Here is a 23,489-nt window from a genome sequence, read left to right as displayed (position 1 = left end):
CAGAAACATTAAAACAATATCACGTCTAACAAAAACAAAATCTTTTCGAATCAGGCCCCAGAACTTTAGATATTTATTTTACTTCAAGCAACTGAATTATGCTGAGAATACGACTTAAACAATATCACTTTTATGCATTCTCTCCTTCTGGAGTGCAGATCTTGAGTCTGATTCACTGTAACATGTGTATGAGTAAGTGTGATTTATTCTAGTAGTAGTTTTGGCTTACTTGTTCATTTCAGTTATATCCCAAGAGTGGCCCTTTCCTACTTCTTACTTGCGCCTGGAATTCTCAGAGTACTACAATAGTAAGTCACAGCAAAATCTATGTGAACCAGGCTCCGTGTATTCAACTTTTTTGATATGCGTCCCCAGGTGCTAATGAAAGTCAAATAGCTACTCCAACAACAAAGCTTCAAAGTCCTAAATTACATCTCCCACAAGCATACTATAATTATGCACCTCAGTCCTATACAAAATCTAGAAAGAATCTTGGACACATCTTTCAAGGCTTTATCATACAACTCCAATTCCTTCTCAGAATGTGACCCTAAAGCTTCAGTGCAAGGCCCTCTGTGTCATAGTAACGAGCACGTATTAGTAGCCAAAGTTACTCCCTTGTAAAGTCAATTTTTACTCTGTTATGGGTATTAAAAATGAAATTTCTTGATCATAATAACAAAGTAATAGCAAAAAGCGCCAAAAAAAGTGGCATAATATTTTCACCTCTGAATATTCTTCGGAGGAATTATAAAGCATACCCTACCTTAAATACTCGACTTGCAACTTCTCGGCCCACAGTCAGTCCCTGGACAAAAGACCGGGCAGCAATGAAGGCTCTCGTTACTTGCACCTTCAGTTTCCTTGGTACATCTCCAAATGGTTTCAGCTGGTCTGTGTACTTGCTAACACACTCCAGGTAGTCCTCTGTGAACTGGTATTGGGGGTTTATAAGCTGGAACATTCTCTCCAATAGTCGTGCCCAGAAATCGTTCAGCATCTCCTCCAAGTTGACATTACCTCCTGTGTAGTAGCGCTTCAGTTCAGTAAACAGATCTTGAAATACTTCAGAGTTTTGCATGTACAGCAGTCCATAGGTCCGTACAAACATTTCGTTTAGGGACTTTTGAGAATTCTCAACCAATTCCCGAAAAAATTCTGTGTGAGGAAAAGAAAAAGTAAGATGAAAAAAATCTTCAACTGAAATTGCTCATAACCATACACGAAGAACACCATGGAAAACATGTGAAACAGAAAAACTAATATTAACCAATAAGAAACCAGATTATACTTTTAAAGTCTCCCATGTAATCAATAAAAGAAAGTTACCAAGATGGACGGTGATACCTACAATGCCTCCAAGTAATCAGAAGGTAGAAACCTGTGCTACTTTTAAAATAATGCCCTGTATAATAAAAATGTTTACCTATTTAAAATGATAATGTATATGTAAATAGAACTACAATACAATATCATCTCAATTTTATGTGGCCTTGTGTTTCAAACATGACATTATTAAATCTGTTCTATGCTTCCTCTGCTAATTGTATGTGGAGGCGATTGACCAAAATTATCGAAGAAAATCTATTGTGTGGCCAAAATATTGTGGTAAGATTACTGAGGGCAAGAATATTGTGAAGGTAAATTTCTACAGGTAAACTAATTTTTACTATGTTTAACTTCACACATAAGTAGTTTGAAAATATATATGTTTCAGAAGTGGCAGAGCGCGGCGTTAAGCCAAGGAGACCAACGCTGCGCTGCGCCACTTCCTTATACATATCCCCCTATGTTTGTCTTAGATATTCCGTCAGACAACCAGTTTGGAGGAAATCAATAGTGCTCACTGTGGGCTACACACAGGCCAAGGATAGATGAGTGTTATATTTTCTGCAGTACATAACCAATATGATGCCTTCTCTCCGAACTACCAAAAATTATTAGCGTGGCAGAAACAATTTTTCCATTTGATTTTGATCTACTATAAAATTTAAGTAGTTGGCTCAATCTCCCAAGCTAACAGTACTGCCATGTAGTAAACTGTGCATGTTTAACTACCTTGTTACTATAGCCATACATACTGCGTTATACAACCTTTACCGCAACAAAAGGCATAATTTGAAGATTGTTTATCTCTGGAAACCATAGATTTAAATAAGTCACTTCAGCAAATGCCAGAAATGTCCCCTCGTGGGAACAATATTTCAGGGCTATGTAATCTCTTAATAAATAAAAGAAATATGTGCACAGGCAGCTTACAATATAGGGCAGCATTAACACTAATCACCCTCAACAATTACCAGTAGATTACACTTGCATTCGGCTATTCCAAAGGCACTGACTAACTCAAGCTTAACCAGGAGCCCACAAAGGAAAGCATGGTTTCACACTGTGGATAGCGTGTCTCTATCCACTTAACAGCTCTTGTGAAAATCTAATCCCACGACTCCAGCATTTCATATACCAGAATCGATGCATTTTTCTCTGCATAGCCTCATATAGTTGTTTACATTTTTAGTTTTCTTTGTCAGTTGCTTAATTCATGAAACCAATTCAGAAGTCTAGTATAAGAGACAGTTTAGGCCTAAAGCGGTCAAGGGCTGGGAATGGCATTGGTTCATGCAGCAATACAGAAATAGTCCCATTATTTATTATGAGAAGTATTTGGTTGGTGCCAAGCCTCGTGTCTAGGCTACAAAAAAACAGACACAACCGGAAGGGTGTAGAGCATCCATTTTACGCAACTGATCATTGTAATAGGGGCATATTTACAGGAAAATGTTGGAGCGCGGAGCCACGCCAAATTTGGCAGCCCATGCTCTGACATTTTCAAAATTCAGGGATGTGCTGTATTCACAAGAATACGGCACACCCCTGTGTTTCCCCTACCAATGGTTAAAAAAAACCTGCCTAGTGCCATGTTGCAAGGGTGCCTGCGCTGCAGGGATGTTTGTTTATATGCAGGAAGAGACACCTTCCTGTACATAAACAATCAATATTGGCAATTTGTACCTCCTATTTGTGCTGCAGAATACAGCACACATGAAAAGAGCAAAAAAATAAGGAGCATCGTTCTAACGCCTGGTATTTCATGGTGTTCGTTTTTGGCACTGCTCCAGCCTAGTAAATGTGGGGCGGAATCAAAAAGCAATGGGTGTGACTGTGGAATGCCAACAGAAACATCCAATGCACACCCCTTTGCCAAAGAGGACTGTGGTGGTAAGGGGCATATTTCCAAGGTTGTATTAAGCCATGCAAAGTGACTTAGCGCCACCTTGTAAATATAGAAAAAGGTGCTGTGTCACCTGAGTGCCCAAAAAAGTGATGCTCCAATGGTGCAGAGGGGTTTTAAATATGCCCCGCAGTGTGTGATTACATGGACTCATCATGCTTATTTGCCCTGCAGGTCCAGGTATTCTTGTTTTCGATAGCACTCTCTCTAGCTCCTTCACATGTATGCTTTTAAGAGTAACTAAGTAATTAAAAGCTGAACACCCTTTTCTAAAGTATGCTTGTTTGTGAGGAATTACCCATGATCTATTAACCCAAGTTCAAAATTGACAGCAAACATGCCAGGCTCAATCAATTCTGCTCCAGTTCAAAAGTGATATGTAATCATATGAGGCGGTGTGATAGGAAGGCTGCTCTTATATATAGGAAGCATTGTGCTTTGCACACTTGTGCCCTGTTTCATTTAGATTAAGAGCACACAAATGAAAAAAGTCACACCCACAAGATTGCATTCAAAGTTAGTAGAGAATTAAAAACATCATTGCAGCCTATGTTCCTTTACCCTTTATCACTTTTACTTCTGAAAATAGCCTTTACTTGAGATGAAGACAAAGAAGTCCGGAGAATTCCATATTTGGAATATTAAGAATTTATACTGTGCAGGAAGGAGAAGACAAGATGGCAGACCTTTTCATAATGTGCACAAAGGATTTGCAACTCCTCCCATATCCAGCACAAGTAAGCTTCACCCTATTCCACGTTCAGAAGGAGCGGAAAACGTATTTCTACACCTTACCAACGTGCAACCCCTCCAGGCCCTGACTCTCAATGAAAAGAGTCATGCCTACAATTAACCTGTGCCTTTGCATCCCACACATATCCTTTACTCTCTACATTCTATGCTCCTTTATACTGGCTGTTATAGCCCAGGTTCTACACCTTTTTTTGTACACACCCACCATTGAATGGCACTGTATGTACCTAGGCTCACACTAAATAAGTACAAGTATAAACACATATATACACGGCTGAAAAATGCTAAAATATTTAAATCCTCTGCTCATACTGTGTGAGTATTAAGAGTTTCAATGTTAGTCGTCAAGAACCTGGCCCAATCAGAAACTATCTGCAACAATGTTAATGTGGGAATTACAGTGCTTAATTTGAGCCAGAGGAGGCAACCGGCAATTATTATTTAGGACCAGTGCTTATTTTCTGTATCAGATATTTAGCGAGTGCAAGACAGGGAAAACACACAGATCGGAAAGATGAAGTAAAAGGTGTCAAAATCATCACAAAGGGATAAAGCAGGAACCTGCAAGGCCATGTCTGTTAGTGGATTCATTCTATCATCATTGGTATTTAGTGTACCATTTTTCATTGCAGGGGCCGCCGGCTTCTGAGAAGAGATTTAGGCATGGCCCTCTTTATTCACAAAATAGGCACTGTGGGTATACTACTGTACCTTGATTGACTGATTTATGTTAACAAAGGCAACAATATTTCATAACATTTCTGGAGTGGGGTGCTGTCATCGCAGTTACATCCCTTACATCACAACCATTTTGAAAAGTTCAAGCAACGAGCAGGTGTAGCAACTGAGCCATGCCAATTCAGCAAGAGTGGTAAAGGTATGGTATGTAGCTGGTGGTGCATTGTGGAGCTCACTGTTGCAAATATGTTACCAAATCAGGGTGTGCTCACACACAGTTATTCACAAACAGCACATTTACTTTTGAAATGGTCACTAAATATGCGTAGACATGCAGTTTTAGTGATACAACTATATACAGCACAAACACTGTGTGGGCTTTCGGTTTCAGTGAATAATTATAATTTGGGCATCACCAAGTAAAGTATCTTCATTTGCTTTGATCTTATTCAAATCTTAGTTTTCCATCACATTTCATAATTACAAAAAAAATGTCTTTTGTGATTTCCTAACTGTGCATGTATTTTGAGATGTTTGTGCAGTTAATTTATAGGTATTTAAATGTTGTTGTGTGCTTGGAAACAATTGACATCTTACAGACTTTCCTCTAACACTTCCTGTACCTCTGCAACATTCTCAGAAAGTTCATTTTCCAAATTCCTCTCACCTTGTAGTCAAAGAAAGCAAACACCAATTTCCATTTTCAAAGAATAAGCAGGACATTGTCAGAAGATATAGCCAGACATTTGACCGCTGTCTTTGAATGCACAACAAATGAGGAAAGACAAATGCATAATTTAGGGAAACATGATTGCACATTCATCTTCTGAACTATAACAAGGTTATTTTGAGGGTGTAGCAGCACCCCATGAACTCCCTACTTACAGCGCATATGCAATATTCATTCAGCTGAAAACTGAGAAAGTTCTGATGGTTGTGTTAATGCTCAGAGTTTTTGTATGAAATTGGAATATTATTTGAGGATGGGGGAACTACCAACCTCAAAGAATATTCACAACCCTTGTCATGGTGAACCTTCAAAATCACTAAATTAAACTTAACTCAACCCTGTGGTAGTTATCGCACAAAGCAGACAGGCTTAATGTAGGGCAATGTGTAAAGCTATTATGCAATACCATAACAGTAACAAAGTTGAAACGCAACATAATAAAACCCCAAACCAAATTAGAAAACAAAATAACAAGAAAATGATGAAAGTCCAATAAAGGGAACCGGAGATGTGAACTTTTAAAGTTTTAAGTAGGAATAGAGCCAAGAAGCACAAAGTTACAAGAATAGTCAATGGTCACTGTAAATTAAGACATAGGCACAATTTGACGCAGACCAGTATGGAGAGTTGAATGTGCTTAATTTTTTTTGTTTTTTAAAACTTAAGTGCCAGTGCCCAAAGTATTTCACACGGGTCCACTACATTTGCTGCAACTCACATTTCTCTTTAAACTGCACGTTTAAGTCTTATGTTTTTCATTTTTACACTATCTAATGAACTTTGCTTAAAAATACACCCACAGCACCAAAATGTGGTGGATTCTCATAAAAGTATTCCAATGTTTACAAATAAGTATTGGTGCGAGCACTTGCAAAAACGGGCACAAATTAAGCACTGAGCATAGGTCAAATTGGTCAAAGAGTTTACTTACTGACTTTAGTCCTTTAAGCCCCAAATCACCAAAAGAGTACACTTCCAGAGCCCCCCGCCCCCAAGGATCTCAGGGGGAGCACTTACAGACTTACAGGATGTCTGATAAAGGCCAAACAGTAGGATCCAGTCCAGGTCAGTCTATCAGTTGCAGGAAAAGTCCTCTTGTAGCTTGTTGAGGCCCTGTAGCTTTAAGAAGAAGTCAGACTTATAACCCTAGGAGTCCACTTTTTTGTCCTGGGTACAAAAGAGAGCAGGTCTAGTCTTTTTGTGGCTCTCTCAGGTCACAGATAGCAGGTCCAGCCCTCTTCTGATCTTCCTCAAGTCCAGTAGTTTTCTGAAGTGGGTGCCTGAAATGCCATATTTATGCCAGGCACAAACTAGTAAGTGGTTAGCATGTCCCAACCTGATGGGGTAAACGTTCCCAGGGCCAACCCTATCCACTTTCAAGTTGGGGAAGTCTTTAGCCACTCTAAATTTGGGCTGGGGGTATGTGTGTGTGTGTGGGAGTGTACTATGACAATCCAAGTATCCTCCTACATCAAACACTAAAATCTAGTTTGGGGCAGCCACTGTACCCCTAATAAACCGAAGAGAAGTAGGAGACTGCCTAAGTATATGGTGAATACTTATTTAAGTGCAGCACCTTGCACTAATCCAGGAAACCCTTATGGTGATTTTAGTGGTCTTAGATAACCATAGAAAGCTTTCTAAGTGGTAGCTTTGGAAAGCAGTAAAAACAAGGAGGGAGATACCCTAAATTTCAAATAAGGACAGGGTGATATCAGTAAAAACACAACAAGGTCCCTAAACATGTCACAGTTTACGTTAAGATGTACTCATTCAGGTTTGAGTACATGGACATATATTATTTAACTTAACAGTCAGCAGCTCAGTGTGAGCCGGTAGCAGTACGTCAGTGGAGCACAGGTTAAAAACAATATACAATACATATTTAGAAAACAGAAGGTCGACGCAGCTTTTCGGTGAATGAGTCATTCTAACACCTCCTTCAGGACAGTTTTCTATAACCTCAGAATGAGGTCTAGCTTTCTATCTTTAGATTTAAAAAGGTGCATCAAATGGATTGGACCTTTTGATGAATCTTGATGATTCCTTGTATTTAAAAACCTTATCTTAAAAACAGCTAAAAGAAATCTAGTACTCGTTGGAGGCCACTATTTAGGAATTGGTTCAACAATTATGTTTTAAAAGCATGGGACCCGCCACAGGATGTATCGTGACCGAAGTTACAAAACAAATATTCTGTCAAGTGGTGGGATATGCACACACAATCTGATAAACTCGATTGATGCGAGTAGGCAAACGTTATGTATATGAGGGCCTTTCTCTGAAATCACTGCCTCCCTGCTTTGGAGAGCAGCCTTCACTTGCAAATAGGTAAGTAAGCACAATACGCAGTGGTCTCTGGGGTGGACCAAACCATATACTAAAAAGGGGAATGCAAACTGCAGCTGAAGTCGGGACTTGGTGCAGGAGACTCAGAAGAGCTGGACGAGAAACCACCCAAGGTAAGTACCCAAGAAGCCCACGAAGGCCCACGCAGAGTGGAAACATGGCCACATACTTAATAGAAGGAAAGTCGCTGTTGCAGTTTTGAAGAAGGACTCTTCCCAGTGGACACTGAAGGAACCCTGTGGAAAACAGAAGGTTGGATATTCACCCCACACATAGATACCCCAGGAACCAAGAAACCTACACCAAAGAAGCCGGGTGCAGAGGTGCGAAGTGATGTCGGAAACCGCGGTAGACCACAAAGGAGGACTTCAGTAAAGATGCCGCCAGCAAAGATTGTGCAAAAGTCCGGTGGAATCCAAGTGTTGAATTTTGAAGAGAAAAACCTGCAGGCAGAAGGGACAGAGTCTATGCTACTCGGAGGTGACCAGGAGGTTCGGAATAGCAATGACTACCAATGACAGAGGATTCAAACAAGTTAATTGGTGACCTTGTCAATGCAGCTGTGAGGACCATGTGTTGATATGGAAGTTCAGGAGCCATGCACAAGCTGGAAGTTGAGAAGCGGGCAGATCTGTGTCTGGCGGGAGCACCAACAAGCCTTGGCAGCTGCAACAGGCATGTAAAGCGAAGAAGGAGCACCGTTGGGACCAGCAGGGCCCAAGAGACTCACCAAAAGTAGGAGGGTCAGAGCAGGCCCCTGAGCAAGCAAGGGATCCCACTGGAGCAGAAGGCCCTTGAGAGGACCCACAAGCCAAGGGCATATGAGTCGCAAGAGGACCGCGAGCAGTTATGCAAAGATCATGGCCCACGGTGCAGAGGATGCAGTAAGGATACTGATTTTGGCAGGAAGAGATACTAGAGGCTGGAGCTTCTTGTAGCCTAAAGATCTTTGGAATGCAGCACCAACAAGCCTTGGCAGCAGCAAGTTCTCACATGATGCACAGGGGTTCTGTCCCAGCAGATACTGGCCTCAAAATTGCAGAGAGGACATGTTAGGTCTCGAGGGAGTTGCAAAACGACCACCTGTGTTGCTGAGCCTTTCAAAGTCCGTGGGACGTCAGGATCAGCAGACCAATCCACTTCGTTGTGGTGCCTGCAGATGCAGGGAAGTGACTCCTTCACTCCAAGGAAGATTACTTCAGGTGTCCTTGATGCCCACAGGTCTGGGGAAGATCCTGGAAGAGCACAGACACAAACAATGAAGATGTCTTGCAGAACAGCAAAAACAGGAAGAGCAGGAGTCTTCCTCGATGCAGTCTTCGTTCCAGGCGAAGTACAGAAAGTCATGTGGTGTCAGGCTTGAGTCTTGTCCCATGTTGAATCTGAGAATACAACCACAAGTAAGCCAAGCCCTTTTATACCCTAAGAAAGGGGTTAGGTGCTGGACAGAGGGGCGGATTCACCCATGTAATTTGTCCAGTTTCGCCCCAGAGCAGGAGCTAAGGTCTAACTGAAGTTTGCAAGGAGGACACCAAATGTGCCCTTCAAAACAGTCAGGAGACACTAGCAAGCACCCCACTCCAGCCCAAAACACTAAGTCCCGGTTGGGAGCTGGTCACACCACCCTGTGAAAGGAAAACTGTTGTTCTACCTTCCCCTGCTTGAGCTCAGCTCAGCAGCAGGAGGGCAGAATCATATCTGGGGTCAGCAGCAGTACTAGCACTTGCTAGCAGACCCTGGAAGGATATTACAGGAAGTACTGGGGGCTCCAGGAGTAGCCCCCAGTGCATGGAATCATACCTCCAACATCGGTGACGGTGTTGGGGTATGATTCCAACATGTTTGATACCAAACATGCCCAGGTTTGGCACAGCCACTATATACTTAATGCTTAGTGACGGATGGCCAGTATATGTATCAAAATGGTTGACCGCACTTACAAAGTCTGAATAATCGACTCTTGAGTTTGCAGGGGTGTCCTGCTCATACAGGGGCACCGACACACTTATAACCCAGCACTCTGCCTTCAGGATTAAAAGGCCTGCCTTAGGAGTGACTTATAGGTTTTAAGTGTATTAACCTCAAATATAACAAAATGTATATTTGTCGTAAGTGGTGCCAGCACCTGTTTAGAACTACAAAAGTAACATTCCCTGTAGACCTAAATTTCTTTAATTTATGGTAGTACCTGTTTACACAAGCTGCAATAGCAGGTCTGTAGTCACAGTTTGAGGGGCCTCTCATGGGCAGCATATTACATGCTGCAGCTCATGGGAGACCCCTGGTATACATACACCCTATACATACACCCTGGATACCTCTTAGATTTAGTGACCAAATAAAAAAACTGAGGGGGACCTGCTTTGGCACTCTCAAAACACTTAAAAAAAATTCCCTTCCCTCCGAGAGCAGCTAAAGAAACGGTCACCCGTGCTTTGATCCTGTCCAGACTGGATTACGCTATTGCTTTGTTCTTGGGGTGCCTGACTATCTGTTGCACAGGCTTCAAATTATCCAAAATGCCGCAGCCAGGCTCCTCTTTAATGCCCCCTCGAGATCTAGTGCGCGACAATATCTCCGAGAATTACATTGGCTCCCTGTGGCCCAAAGGGTGCAGTTTAAAGCAATCACTCTGGCCCACAGGGCCCTACACGGACTGGGTCCCACTTATCTTAAGAAGCGGTTCACTCTTTATGTGCCTAAGTGACCTCTGTGCTCAGCTTTACAACGCCGGATGGTTGTTCCCCATTTTCGAAGAGTGCGGCTGGGGGGCAAGTCTATCTCTGTCAATGCTGCTGAAGCCTGGAACTCGCTCCCAGCTGACATTCAATTCATTCCAGAACCTCTGTCTTTCAAGAAGCAGCTGAAAACACACATGTTCCGCATGATTTACTAATTCAATCTGATCCCTGCCCTCATCTGTGCTCTCCTCCGTGCCAGGACACTGTCGAGTAACAGTGCGCGCTACAAAAGCTTTATAACATAATATAACTTCAGTACCATATACTAGGGTCTCATAGAGGTACACCAGTAGCCAAGTGTGGAGGTACAAACGTAGTTACCTTGTCAAATTTAAGGAGGAAGGACAGTGCCCGGGGTCCCAATTAGAAGGATCCCAGTCAGACTAGTTAAAAAAACTGCTGACAGAAGCAAACATTGGGGGTACCATGCTAGAATGATCCTACCTTCCTACAGAGATGTCTTGTAGAACAAAGCAGGGAGTTCCAGCAACCAGATACTGAATACAAAGGAATTGCTTTGGTATCCTGCTCCACTTCCTGTATAATAAAACCCAAGTGGCATTGCTAAAGCCAACAGACCTTTCAAGTATGATTTGACAGTCAAGCAGGATTTGCCACTATGATGTCACAAAGGATGTGCACAGCTCCACCCTGCATATTCTGTCAGACCAGTAATTTCTCTCGATTCAAATCAGCCGATTGTTTTCTTCTGAGAAGCATTTAACACCTTTTCTACAACTATTCGAATGCTAATTACTGGCAGGCAGAAGTAGAAAAGCAAATCCAAAATTAACCACTAAGAACTTCAGGCAGGGTAAAGGTAGCTTTCTAAAAGTTACTTTTCCTTAAATTCTCTTAAAAATCAGACTTTATGATTGGGTCGGATCTCGTTAACTATTAGAATCAGTTGTTGAACTATTTGTCTAGCTAGTCCCATTTCTGAGATGCAGTAGTAGGATTTTCAATATTTACTCTGGTTTTATATTTATGACAGCTAAGAGTATTATAGTGAAACGTTGCTTATGGGTGCAACCCACTGTAAGAACATGTTACCATTAAATTTATACAAATTCTATTTTTAAATAGCATTCATCCTGCCTTGTGGGAGACAAGGGCTACTTTGGGGTGAGTTAAATAATATTTATGAGTGAGGATTTTGCCTTTCTAAAGAGTTTATTTTGACAGGCCAAATAGCAGTTTTTACACTGCTACAGTCAGGCTACTCCCAGTAGACCTGACCCCAGATTTTACACTGTTACTGTAGTGGGTGGCACAATAGATGTTGCAGTCTGCTAGTGGCATTTGACTTAAAGGGCCTGGGCACACTTTGTGCCATACACTAGGATGGTACATGTAAGTTATACAGTTAGGAATATGCCAATTTGGCCATGTTTAAAGGGGGAGCACAGTTACTTACTTCTGGTTAGCAGGGGCAGAGAGCACAGAGTTCTAAAGCCAGCAAAAAATACGTTTCAGGAACAGGTGTGATCCAGGGAGAGCACACACCAAAGGTGAATTTCCTACATTTCTTTCAAACTTTTGTTGACCTAAATTCCCAATAACTACCTAGCTCCTTGAAAAGTAGTCCTCAATGTGCTATCTTTACTAACATCTTGAACTCAAAGGTCAGACCCTGAAACCCCTATCCTATTCACCCTAAATGGCTTCCCATTGAACCGGTAAGATTATTCAAGCAGGTCAGTACTGTTCACACAACAGTACAAATGTGTGTGCCTCACTACCGGAAACAAATGCCTGTCATCTCATTCTGTGCTGAATCTCTCCTTTTGTAAAACCCTTATTAGAAAAAAAAACAAGAACATTAACATAGAACCTTTAAGGGTGTGGTTTCAGGGTATGGAACCCCATTACAAGCTATTAGAACAAATCTCTCCTATACCAACATCAAGAAAGATCTCACTGATCTACTTTTCCACCATTATTTTTATATCTGACTGATCCTATCCTTGCTAGCAATGAGTGACCAAGCAAACAGCAGTGGCAAAATTATCTGCACTGATAAGCCTGACCATAGGCCCACCACCTAATCTTATCAAATGTCAAATTGTTCTCTAGTTTAATGAGGGGTGCAAAGACATTTAACTACAGTCTACTCCCTTTCAAAAACTCATCCATAGTTATTCAAGCTGTTTTTCCACTGTTGGTTACCAACGTGTTCATATCTTAATCTCATCCTTGTACAGCATAGGGTATAGGGGGCCTCATTTATGAAAAGTGACGCATCGCTGCGTGAAAACAGCGATGCGTCACTTTTCACTGCGCACTCCTTGCGACACTAATGATGCGTCATATTTAATGTATGACGCATCATGTCGCAAGGACTTACAGATACGTCAGTATTTCTGACGCATCTGTAAGCGCAAAAGTGACGCATTGCTGGAGTGTGTCACAAAAGTGACGCAACTCCAGCAATGCGTCCTTTCACATGGGGAAAGCCCCATGTGAAAGGGCTTGCGTCAGTCTTACGCCTGCTGCGAGGCAGGCGCAAGATTTTGACGCAACCGCATCCTAAAAGTGACGCAGTGAAATCTCATAGATTTCACTGCGTCACTATTACGAGGCTTTTTGCGGGGAACGCCCCCTTTGCATACATTATACCTGACGCAGGCATAATGTGGCGCAGGGGTTTAAAAAGTGACGCATCTACCTAGATGCGTCACTTTTTAAATATGGCGCAACAAGGCGCATGTTTTACGCCGCCGATGCGTCACAAAAAGTGACGCATCCGCAGCGCAAAACTGACGCAAGGCCTCATAAATGAGGCCCAGGGTATTTAGGTAATTGTGTTCTGTATTGTGTGTATATATATATATATATATATATATATATATATATATATATATATGCACACACCTTCTTGCAGACGACAGTCGGTAGTTATAACGTTATTGATTGAGCTGGTGTGTGTATAACTGTATAGGTGAGTAAATGGCAGTGTGATTAATTATTTGCATGACTGACTAGGTGTGTGAGTACCTCTATGGATGAGTGGTGGTGTGTGAGTGTTTATTTAGGTGTATGAGTGCATGCGATAGTCATGTACTGAGTGGCCATAAGTATGAGTGACTGTACAGGTGAGTGAGTGGATGTGTGTGTAAATAAACCTAAGGATCATTGAGTGTGTATGTAGTTATTGCTGTTGGAGTATCTATGATTTTGAGAATGGCAGTCTGTAATTTAGAGTGTGTATCAAAGGTTATATTAGGGTGTGAGAAGATGCATCAATTTATCACATGGATGATGTCATCAGTGATGTCATTTGAGATGTCATCAGTGATGTCATCAGTGATGTCACTGACCATGTCATGAGGGATGTAATATGTGACGTCATCAACAGTGCAGGGGCGCGAGTTATAGTTAGCAGAACTAACTGTAACAGAGGAATTTCTATGGTTTTGTACGAGTGAAATGTCCAACTAACTATAACACCAATGAAACCTATGGTTTTTTCAGTGAATTTTTAAGGTATTTAAATGCTACTTTCTAACTATAACGTGCCTCAAACCTATGTTTTTTTTCAATGAATCTCAAAGGTTTTTTAAATACTAATTTCTAACCATAACGTGCCTGATACCTATGTTTTCTTCTGTGAATTCCAAAGGTTTTTCAAATGCTAGTTTCTAACTATGCCTACAGAGGTAGGGCATGTGAAAAAAGAAGAAGAAACACATAGAAAGAAGCAAAAGAAATGCAGAAAGAAGCAACAGAAGTCCGCAAGGACACAGAAAAGTGCAGGAAGAAGCAAGACGTGCAGAAAGAACCAACAGACGAGCATAAAGAGGCCTTGTTACAAAATCATCCTGTGCCCATATCTTTTTCAAAGGGTACTGACTCTGACTAACCAGGCCTAGAGCCAGTAGTATGCTAAAAGACACTTAGAATACAGTGAAAACATCCATACACTAGGAAACACTATGCTTTGGGGTACCCCTGTGAGTAGCATGACCTCCTCTGTAAGGCCCTAGTACATAATAGGGCAGGGGGATTAAAACTACCTCCTAAAACGCGCTATGGGGTGCGTTTACATAGTGGTGAAGGGAGGGGGGCCTGAGGTGACATGTGTGCAAACACACCCTGTGACTGTTTTAATTTGGGAGATTAAGTCCCCTTGAATCCTGATGGTCCCTGGGGTCCAACTAGCCAACCAGGTACCTCAAGTAAGCCCTACAGAGCTGCATTGCAGAGAGGTGTAAAAAGAGGCGTGGTTTGGACCACCTCTCTGCAACGCAGGACTCTGGCGCTTTTTAGAGGCACCTGATGGGCTAGTTGGCCCCCAGGGGCCCTCAGGATTAAAGGGGAATTAATTTCCCAACTTAAAACACCCCACAGGGCGTGTTTGCACATGTCACCTCAGCCCCCCCCTCCCTTCACCACTGTGCAAACGCACCCGTGACGCGTTTTAAGTTAGGGAATTAAGTCTCCTTGAATTCTGAGGGTCCCTGTTGTCTAACTAGCCCACCAGGTACCTCCAGTAAGCGCCACAGAGGTGTAAAAAGGGGTGTGGCCTGTCCCTACTCTCTGCAACCCAGCCCTGTGACGCTTACAGGAGGCATCTGGTGGGCTAGTTGGCCCGCAGGGACCCCAATATTGAAGGGGAATTAATTCCCCATAGTAAAACGCACCACAGGGCGCGTTTGCATAGTGTTGGTGTCGCGATGCCGTCTTTTTTATTTATTTTTTATAGAAGGGGGCTGTGTGGCCCCCTTCCCTTCCTGTTTTATGGGCCCTGGGGACCCCATCCCCCAGGGACTGCCCCTATTTTTACAGAAAAAAATGGGAAGAGGGGCGGCGTGGCCCCTCCTCCCTGAGGCCGATTTCTGCCCCGGGACCCCATCCCATCCCCCCGGGGTATGACCATATATATATATATATATATATATATATATATATATATATATATATATATATATATATATATATATATATATATATATATATATATATATATAACCTACTGGCGGTCGCCAGTAGGTGGTTATAGTTAGGATTATTTTCAATGCAATATCTCAACATTCTATTGTGAATAACTTTGGCGCCTGAAAATGTCCTCAAATTTGCCTCGCGGCGCCCCGGTCCTTCCCTGAAAGTTTGGGGGGGATTTATCAAGCGGGGGCAGAGATAAAAGGGGGGTCCCAAAACGTGTTTTCCCCATGTTAATTTCCGTAGGGCGGTCAACCTCACTTTTAGCCCGAACGGCTGAATGGATTTCCACCAAACTTGGCAAAATTGTAGGGACTGGTACCCCGATGTGCCTTTGCTATGTCTCAAGAAATATGCTCCAGTGGTTTTTACGAAAATTAACTTTGAAAAAATATATATTGGGCTACATTGGGCTATATATATGTTAGAGCCCAAATGTATCCCAATGTAGCCCAATGTAGCCCAATGTAGCCCAAAGATGGCCACCAGAGACAAAAAAAACAAATGTAGCCCAAATATCAGCCAGATGTAGCCCAACTATAGCCCAATGACAGAATGTCCCAGAGTGTTGTAAAGAACAACTAGAGCGCTAACAGTCTTACTTATGACAAAAGTATGGCACACCTAAAGTCATCTTGATTGGAATAAAGTGTTAACACTTAAAACATTTAATTTGCAAAGGAACAAAATGAGGGGGTTCATTTTGCCATAGAAATTATGATTAGTGCTGAAGAAAGAAAAATTAGGGCACATTTTGAGTGACTTCTCAAATCCTCTTATATTTCATTAAAAAAATTCTGATATGCAGTCTCCCAAGATGGCCACCAGAGACAAAAGAGCCCAAATGTAGCCCAAATATCAGCCAGATGTAGCCCAACTATAAACCAATGACAGAATGTCCCAGAGTGTTCTAAAGAACAACTAGAACGCTAACAGTCTTACTTATGACAAAAGTATGGCACACCTGAAGTCATCTTGATTGGAATAAAGTGGTAACACTTAATACATTTAATTTGAAAAGGAACACAATGAGGGATATATATATATATATATTCACTGAAAAAACCATAGGTTTCACACCAGTTATAGTTAGGAATTAGCATTTGAAAAACCTATTAAATTCACTGAAAAAACCATAGGTTTCACACCAGTGATGTCATTTGAGATGTCATCAGTGATGTCACGAGTGATGTCACTGACCATGTCATGAGTGATGTAATATGTGACGTCATCAGCAGTGCATTGCACGCGCAAGTTATAGTGAGTCCAACTCACTATAACGTGGGAATTTCAATGGTTTTATGCGAGTAAAATTTCCACCTAACTATAACTGGTGTGAAACCTATGGTTTTTTCAGTGAATATATATATAATTTTGCACTTAAGGGTAACCATGACATTTGGCCCGTTATATACAAGTGTTGTGTACTCACTATTTATTCTATGCTTGAAGTAGTCAAACATGCGAGTACCTTTTGTAGAGATTTTTTAATGGCATCATGATTATTTATAACTATTTATTGGCTTTTAACCTTTTGTATATTATGAAGTTTATTTATTAGCCAATGCCATGTGTTTGATGACGGAATTCCATCTCACAAGATGTGGATGTTTTCTTTGTGTAACAAATGCATTTATGCAGTGATTCTACAAATGTATGTAGTTTTATTGAAAGCTGAGTGTGTTTTCGCTTTCTAGGACATGTGATGGCACTACTTGCACTTTAAAAGGGGTGGTCATCCCTCGTGACGTTGTCATGTGAACAAGGCTATCTTTAGCCGAAACGCATCATGGCGTATTGGTGCTGGGCTGAACTTTAAATAAAATCATATTGCACCACTTTTGGGTCTCGCTGGTTCCTGCTTGTCGGTGTGGCTAACTGCGCTGCGCTACGTTTGCTGAGAACTGGACATACCTCATCTCTACATCCGGGATTGCTTCCCCCGGTTTTGGCGAGACCCCTCCACAGTCTGGGCAAGTTGCGGCAAGGAGCTACATTTCTTTGAAACATTTTCAAACTCTCTGTAAGGAGACGCCGCCACGCCCCAGGGATAGCGGAATTGTTTGGCGGCTTACAGCGGAAAGACCGGAAGTGATTTCGGAATACCGGATCGGCGGTGGCTGGTCGGGGATCCGGAACTCTACGCTCGAGTACCAGTGAGTACAGCCAGACTAACTGCAGCAACCCCTGAGTGGAGGACACAAGAGCGACTCCGAGGAGCATTGCCGGGTAGGAGTTCGAGCTTGTTGTGCACGTATTACATTTTTGCCCATTGCTACGCACCATGTCCGCGGACACGTTAAGAGGGCGTGTCGAGGCGTCCAGGGGAATGTTCACGGATCCCCCGGCTGGGGGTTCCGCACCGGCCACTGGTTCCATCACTGTGCCAGGGAAAATGGATGGTGTTAAGGAGTTATTTAGGAAATTAGAAAAATGCAGCAAGAGCGAACAGTCAAAGTGGTGGGAACATACATCTTTAACTGGATATTTAGAAGTGGGACGGGTGCCGCGCGGTCTGCGCATTCTACTTGCACCATCCTACGAAAAACCTGACCCACAAATGATGGCTGATTGGGCGCAATGCAACTTAGATAACTCGAAACGCCTTATGAGCATACTCATTCAATACGCCGAAAGTGACAGGCTCAAGTTGTTGGATGAAATAACGCAACTTAATGCAGAAATTGATAAATTCCCTCCCTCTCCGGAAATTACTAAATACAGAGAGGAAATGAATGCACGTTTAAAGCGTGAAGAGGACATTATCAAAAAAAGAAAGGCGTATAAGTTCCAACGCGATAGATTAGATTATGAAAATGGACAGATATTTACGTTCGCAAAGAAATATGACAACATCAAACAGCCACGTAATATCAATGAAAATATCGCTAACACCAACCAAAGCACGATGGCTACCACAGGACAAACAGAGGTGTCTTCGGTCTCGGGGGACAGCTCACAACCAGACAGTGAATCTGACAATGAAACACGTAGGCAATTAAGGTCGGGGTTTCGCAAATTTACCCCGGGCGAAGAAATGGAAGTGGTACAACAGGACCGCAAATCGACCCTGCGGTCTGGGACATCAGCTGCCGGTGCAAGCGCGCCAACAGGAAGCGCGCCGAGAGGCGTAAAAGCCACAAACGCCGCATCAACAGGAGGCAAGCAAAGGAAACCGCGATCCAGATGGCAATGGAACAAAACGCCAGCACCTCAACCACAGCAGTAAATTTGACTCCTATCTCTGACAACAGCACACATTCGGTAATCAATCTGACCGACATTGTGTTAACGCCTAAAGAAACTTCAATCTTATCTTTGGGATTTTCATATAGTTCCCGAGGAGACTTTGACTACGCCACAACTAGAATTGACATGTTCAAATTCACGCGTAAACTCAAACTACGCAAACATTTTGCTACTCGTATGGTGGGTGCCTCTAACAACAATATGTGCACTCAAGGGTCAATCTCAGACCTCACAGTCAATTCTGGTCCTAATGAAACAGTGGTTTTAGGAGCAGCGCTAACTCAAGAGCTGTTATCATTGCAAGAAGAAGAAGAATTAGCTTCAACAGAAAGTCAAAATGCATTAGGAGGTGAACCTCTTCCAAGAATTTGTCAGACACCATTTAAACCTAAATCTAAGTTTTGTCCCCTCATGGCCAAAGACAACGTTGATATTTTTCATGAGCGTGTGAATTCCCAATTGAAGGATTTACAAATGACAATCTCACACTCCAAGAAACGGTACAATCATAAGGATGCTGAATACCACAAGTTAATAAAGAAATTAAAGGCAAACAAACATCTAGTCATTAGACAATCAGACAAGGGGGGCAATGTGGTATTGTGGCCACGGAAAATGTATTTGGAAGAAGCTCACAAACAACTAAATGATAAAGACTGCTACAAACGTGTAACCATGCAGGATGCTGTTGCAGCAAACAATGCAATATACAGCAAATTGTCTGCCTGGCGAAGTAAAGGTTTGCTGACCATGGAGGAGTACAAATTTTTGAAAAATGAACATCCTGTCACTCCGGTGATTTATTTCATCCCCAAGGTCCACAAGAACTATGACCAACCGCCGGGCAGACCTATTATATCTGCATGTAACAGTCTGTTGGAGAATGTGAGTAAGTACATTGACTTCTTTCTACAAGATCACGTGAGAAGTTTGCCCTCGTTTGTCCTTGACACAACGGATCTCATTAAAAAACTCATTGATTTCAGATGGAAATCGACCTATATGCTGGTGTCTATGGATGTCACCTCGCTATACACCAGCATATTCCATCAAGATGGACTAAAAGCTGTCAGACACTTCCTGGGAAAAAGGGAAGTTTGCTTTAATGAACATTCGCAAATGCTGATAGAGATGATCTCAATGTGCTTAGAGAACAATATCTTTTTGTTTGCAAAACAACTGTTTCTTCAGACCAGAGGAGTAGCTATGGGGGCCTGCTTCTCTCCCAGTTACGCCTGTTTGCACATGGGGTACTGGGAGGAGCAGGTCCTGATGGCAGAACATTCTGTCACCATGAATACGAAGGTGAAACTCTGGTCTAGATACATAGATGATTTGTTTTTTGTTTGGGATGGGACTGAGACTGAGGTGAGAGATTTCATACAAGTGCTTAACAACAATAATCTCAATATCCAGCTTACTAGCACCATTAGCGCTCAATCAGTCATCTTCCTGGATGTTGAAATATATGTTCAGGGAGACACTCTCCAAACTAAACTGTACCGCAAGCCCACGGCAGGGAACACACTGCTACATGCGGATAGCCATCATCCTGCACATCTGATACGCAGCATCCCCTATGGGGAGATGCTGCGTGTCAGAAGAATTTGCAGCAGCGAAGAGCAATGCCGTGTGGCCCAGTCACAATGTAGGGAACGCTTCCTTCAACGAGGCTACAAACCAGCCATCGTAGATAATGCCATTACTAGGACCAACAAAATAAATAGGCTAGAACTCCTAGGCTTAGGAGATTCTAATCAACCTGCTGCCTCTACTAGTGGACCTGATGAGGAAACCAGATTAATTATCGGGTTCAGTAATCAGCATAGGATGATTCAGAAAATAATCAAGGACAATTGGTCACTGATCTCGAATGATCCTATGCTAGGTGCCACTATGCCCAAACACCCTAGTATCACATACCGCAAGGCACGATCTATGAAAGATAGTTTGGTATCCAGTAGCCCAGAGGTAATCACATCTTCATGGTTAGATGACAGCAAGGGATTTTTGCATTGTTCCACCTGCAAAGCATGCAAGCATGGGGTGAGCAAATATGAGGTAGTTACACCTTTATCCCCTTCCCCCATTAAAATCAAACAAAAACTAAACTGCAAAACAGAGTTTGCGGTCTACGTTTTGGAATGCCCATGCGGGCTCAGATATGTAGGCAGCACAAGACCGCAGGTCCATAAGCGGATCTTACAACATCTGCGTGCAATAGCACATGCTGATCCTACATATCCTGTAGCTAGGCATTTTGAGTTAATGCATGGGAAAGATGCCTCTGCTTTGAAATATTTTGTTATAGACTGTGTTCCCCCCCAAAGAAGAGGTGGCGATAGGGAGGCTTTACTCAGAAAGTTGGAGACCCGCTACATAATATCCCTCGATACTAAAGCACCTCAGGGTCTCAATATGGGAGAGGATTGTTATACTTATCTATAACTTTTGAATACCCTTGCTGTCCAGCACTTTGCACCTTGTCCTCAATGAAAATGGTTTAGTCCTGTAATACCAACTGATAACCAGAAATCTTGAAGCCATGTAAATAACATGAACCCTGGACCCTCGTTTTCTGACCTGTGTTTTTAAAACTGTATAAGAATAATGATTTATCTTTTCTTATTGCACTTTTTCACTTTAATGTAGCACTTTACAGCCATCTAACATGTAAATGCATGTGATATCGCTTATTTTGCACAAATGATTGAAAACTGTGGAATTTCGTACACGGCAGCCCACTTGGGCAGCATAACCTCTTACTAATTTTGCACTTAAGGGTAACCATGACATTTGGCCCGTTATATACAAGTGTTGTGTACTCACTATTTATTCTATGCTTGAAGTAGTCAAACATGCGAGTACCTTTTGTAGAGATTTTTTAATGGCATCATGATTATTTATAACTATTTATTGGCTTTTAACCTTTTGTATATTATGAAGTTTATTTATTAGCCAATGCCATGTGTTTGATGACGGAATTCCATCTCACAAGATGTGGATGTTTTCTTTGTGTAACAAATGCATTTATGCAGTGATTCTACAAATGTATGTAGTTTTATTGAAAGCTGAGTATGTTTTCGCTTTCTAGGACATGTGATGGCACTACTTGCACTTTAAAAGGGTTGGTCATCCCTCGTGACGTTGTCATGTGAACAAGGCTATCTTTAGCCGAAACGCGTCATGGCGGATTGGTGCTGGGCTGAACTTTAAATAAAATCATATTGCACCACTTTTGGGTCTCGCTGGTTCCTGCTTGTCGGTGTGGCTAACTGCGCTGCGCTACGTTTGCTGAGAACTGGACATACCTCATATATATATATATATATATATATATGTATACTATATGGTACTTTGTATTTGCACAGTTAGAAGTTGATTGATTTGCACATATAAATTAATGCAGTTTGAATGTTAGCCGTTAAATCTTAAATCATCTGTCCCCCGAACCCTTGATCCCTCCTTTAATATTTTAATGAAACTCCGAAGCATATTTTATTCCCGGCCGGAAGTAAAATCAAAAGAAACTTTGAAAGATATAACATTCTGAAAAATGATTGTTTTGCACTTTGCACATGAATGGGTGAATTCTATGGACACAGAAGTATGTAAAAAGAAATTACATTCTAACAGCCTTATGATGTAACATTAACACTATTCGAACGGGTTACATTTTGATTTGACAGAAAGAGTCAAAAATGTTTAACTATTCAGCACTTAATATGCAGATTATATCTCTGTTCAATCAAAATAATAGAAAAACTCCTGATCGGGAATTTGATTGCATATAAAATGACAAGGTGCACAAACAATATTTAAATGTAATCCGATTCATGTATATGTTTTCCGCTGTTGGTCTGTTCAATATTTTGAAGAGATTTAGTTTATTTTTACTACTGTGACCTTGGCCAATCACATGGGGTTGAGTTCTTTTAAAAAGTAGGAGGGGTATGTACACCAATTACCAGCGAGCAAGGCGTCAGGGAACGCCGAAACGCGTTTGGTTTTGCGGCACAGCAATGCACTAAAGAAATATGAAATAAATAAAAATAGCAGCGGCTGCTGAACAAGAAATGAGTCCGTCTCTCTCAATTCCTGTGGAAGCGTGGTGAGAAAGGCTGCGTGGAGAGTGGAACCTGGATATATATATATATATATATATATATATATATTACCTACTGGCGGTCGCCAGTAGGTATATATAGTTAGGACCTAGTTACCATAGGAAATCCCCAACATTCTATTGGGAATAACTTTGTTGCCGATTGAGGAATCTGCGTGTAATTTTCCTTAAATTTGCTCATCTATGCTCCGCTCCTTCTCTGAAAGTTTCGGGGGGATTCGTCAAGCGGGGGCCGAGAAAAAAGGGGGGTCCCAAAACATCTTTTCCCCATGTTAATTTCCATAGACATGGCTACAGCCCGAACGGCTTAATGGAATTACACCAAACATGGCAAAATGGTAGGGCCTGGTATGCAGATGTGCCTTTGCTATGTTTGGTGAAAATCCCTCCAGTAGTTCTTGAGAAAATTGAATTTGAAATTTTTCAAATGGCATTTTCTATGGGACCTTTAGACACGGCTGCAGCCCGAACGGCTGAACGGAATTACACCAAACTTGTGCTCTTCAAGTTTATATTCAAAGTCACAAGCAATCATTTAGGTAAGTTTAGGTCTTGCCTGTAAACGAAATAGAGTGCTGAAATCATTGGAAGAAATGTAATTATTAGCAGCAAAGGAACCAGACAGTACAGACATTTTTAAAATTAATAGGTTGGACACATACTATCCGAAAAGGAGTCGACATCTGGAAC

General features: G+C 41.9%; 1 protein-coding gene across 2 annotated transcripts in view; it reads right to left on the bottom strand.

The window, feature by feature from the left end:
* GPC6 (glypican 6) overlaps positions 1-23,489 on the bottom strand; it is a 3,590,060-nt gene that overhangs the window by 2,057,737 nt on the left and 1,508,834 nt on the right. For both annotated transcript variants that reach the window (XM_086934794.1, XM_086934795.1), the window contains exon 3: positions 767-1,158. In XM_086934794.1, the coding sequence (XP_086790920.1) occupies positions 767-1,158 (392 nt within the window). The remainder of the gene's footprint in view (positions 1-766; positions 1,159-23,489) is intronic.

The sequence above is a fragment of the Lissotriton vulgaris genome, chromosome 8 (assembly GCF_964263255.1).
Source record: "Lissotriton vulgaris chromosome 8, aLisVul1.2, whole genome shotgun sequence".
NCBI lineage: Eukaryota > Metazoa > Chordata > Amphibia > Caudata > Salamandridae > Lissotriton > Lissotriton vulgaris.
Note: the sequence above shows the minus strand (reverse complement) of the source record. Positions and strands in the feature narration are given on the sequence as shown.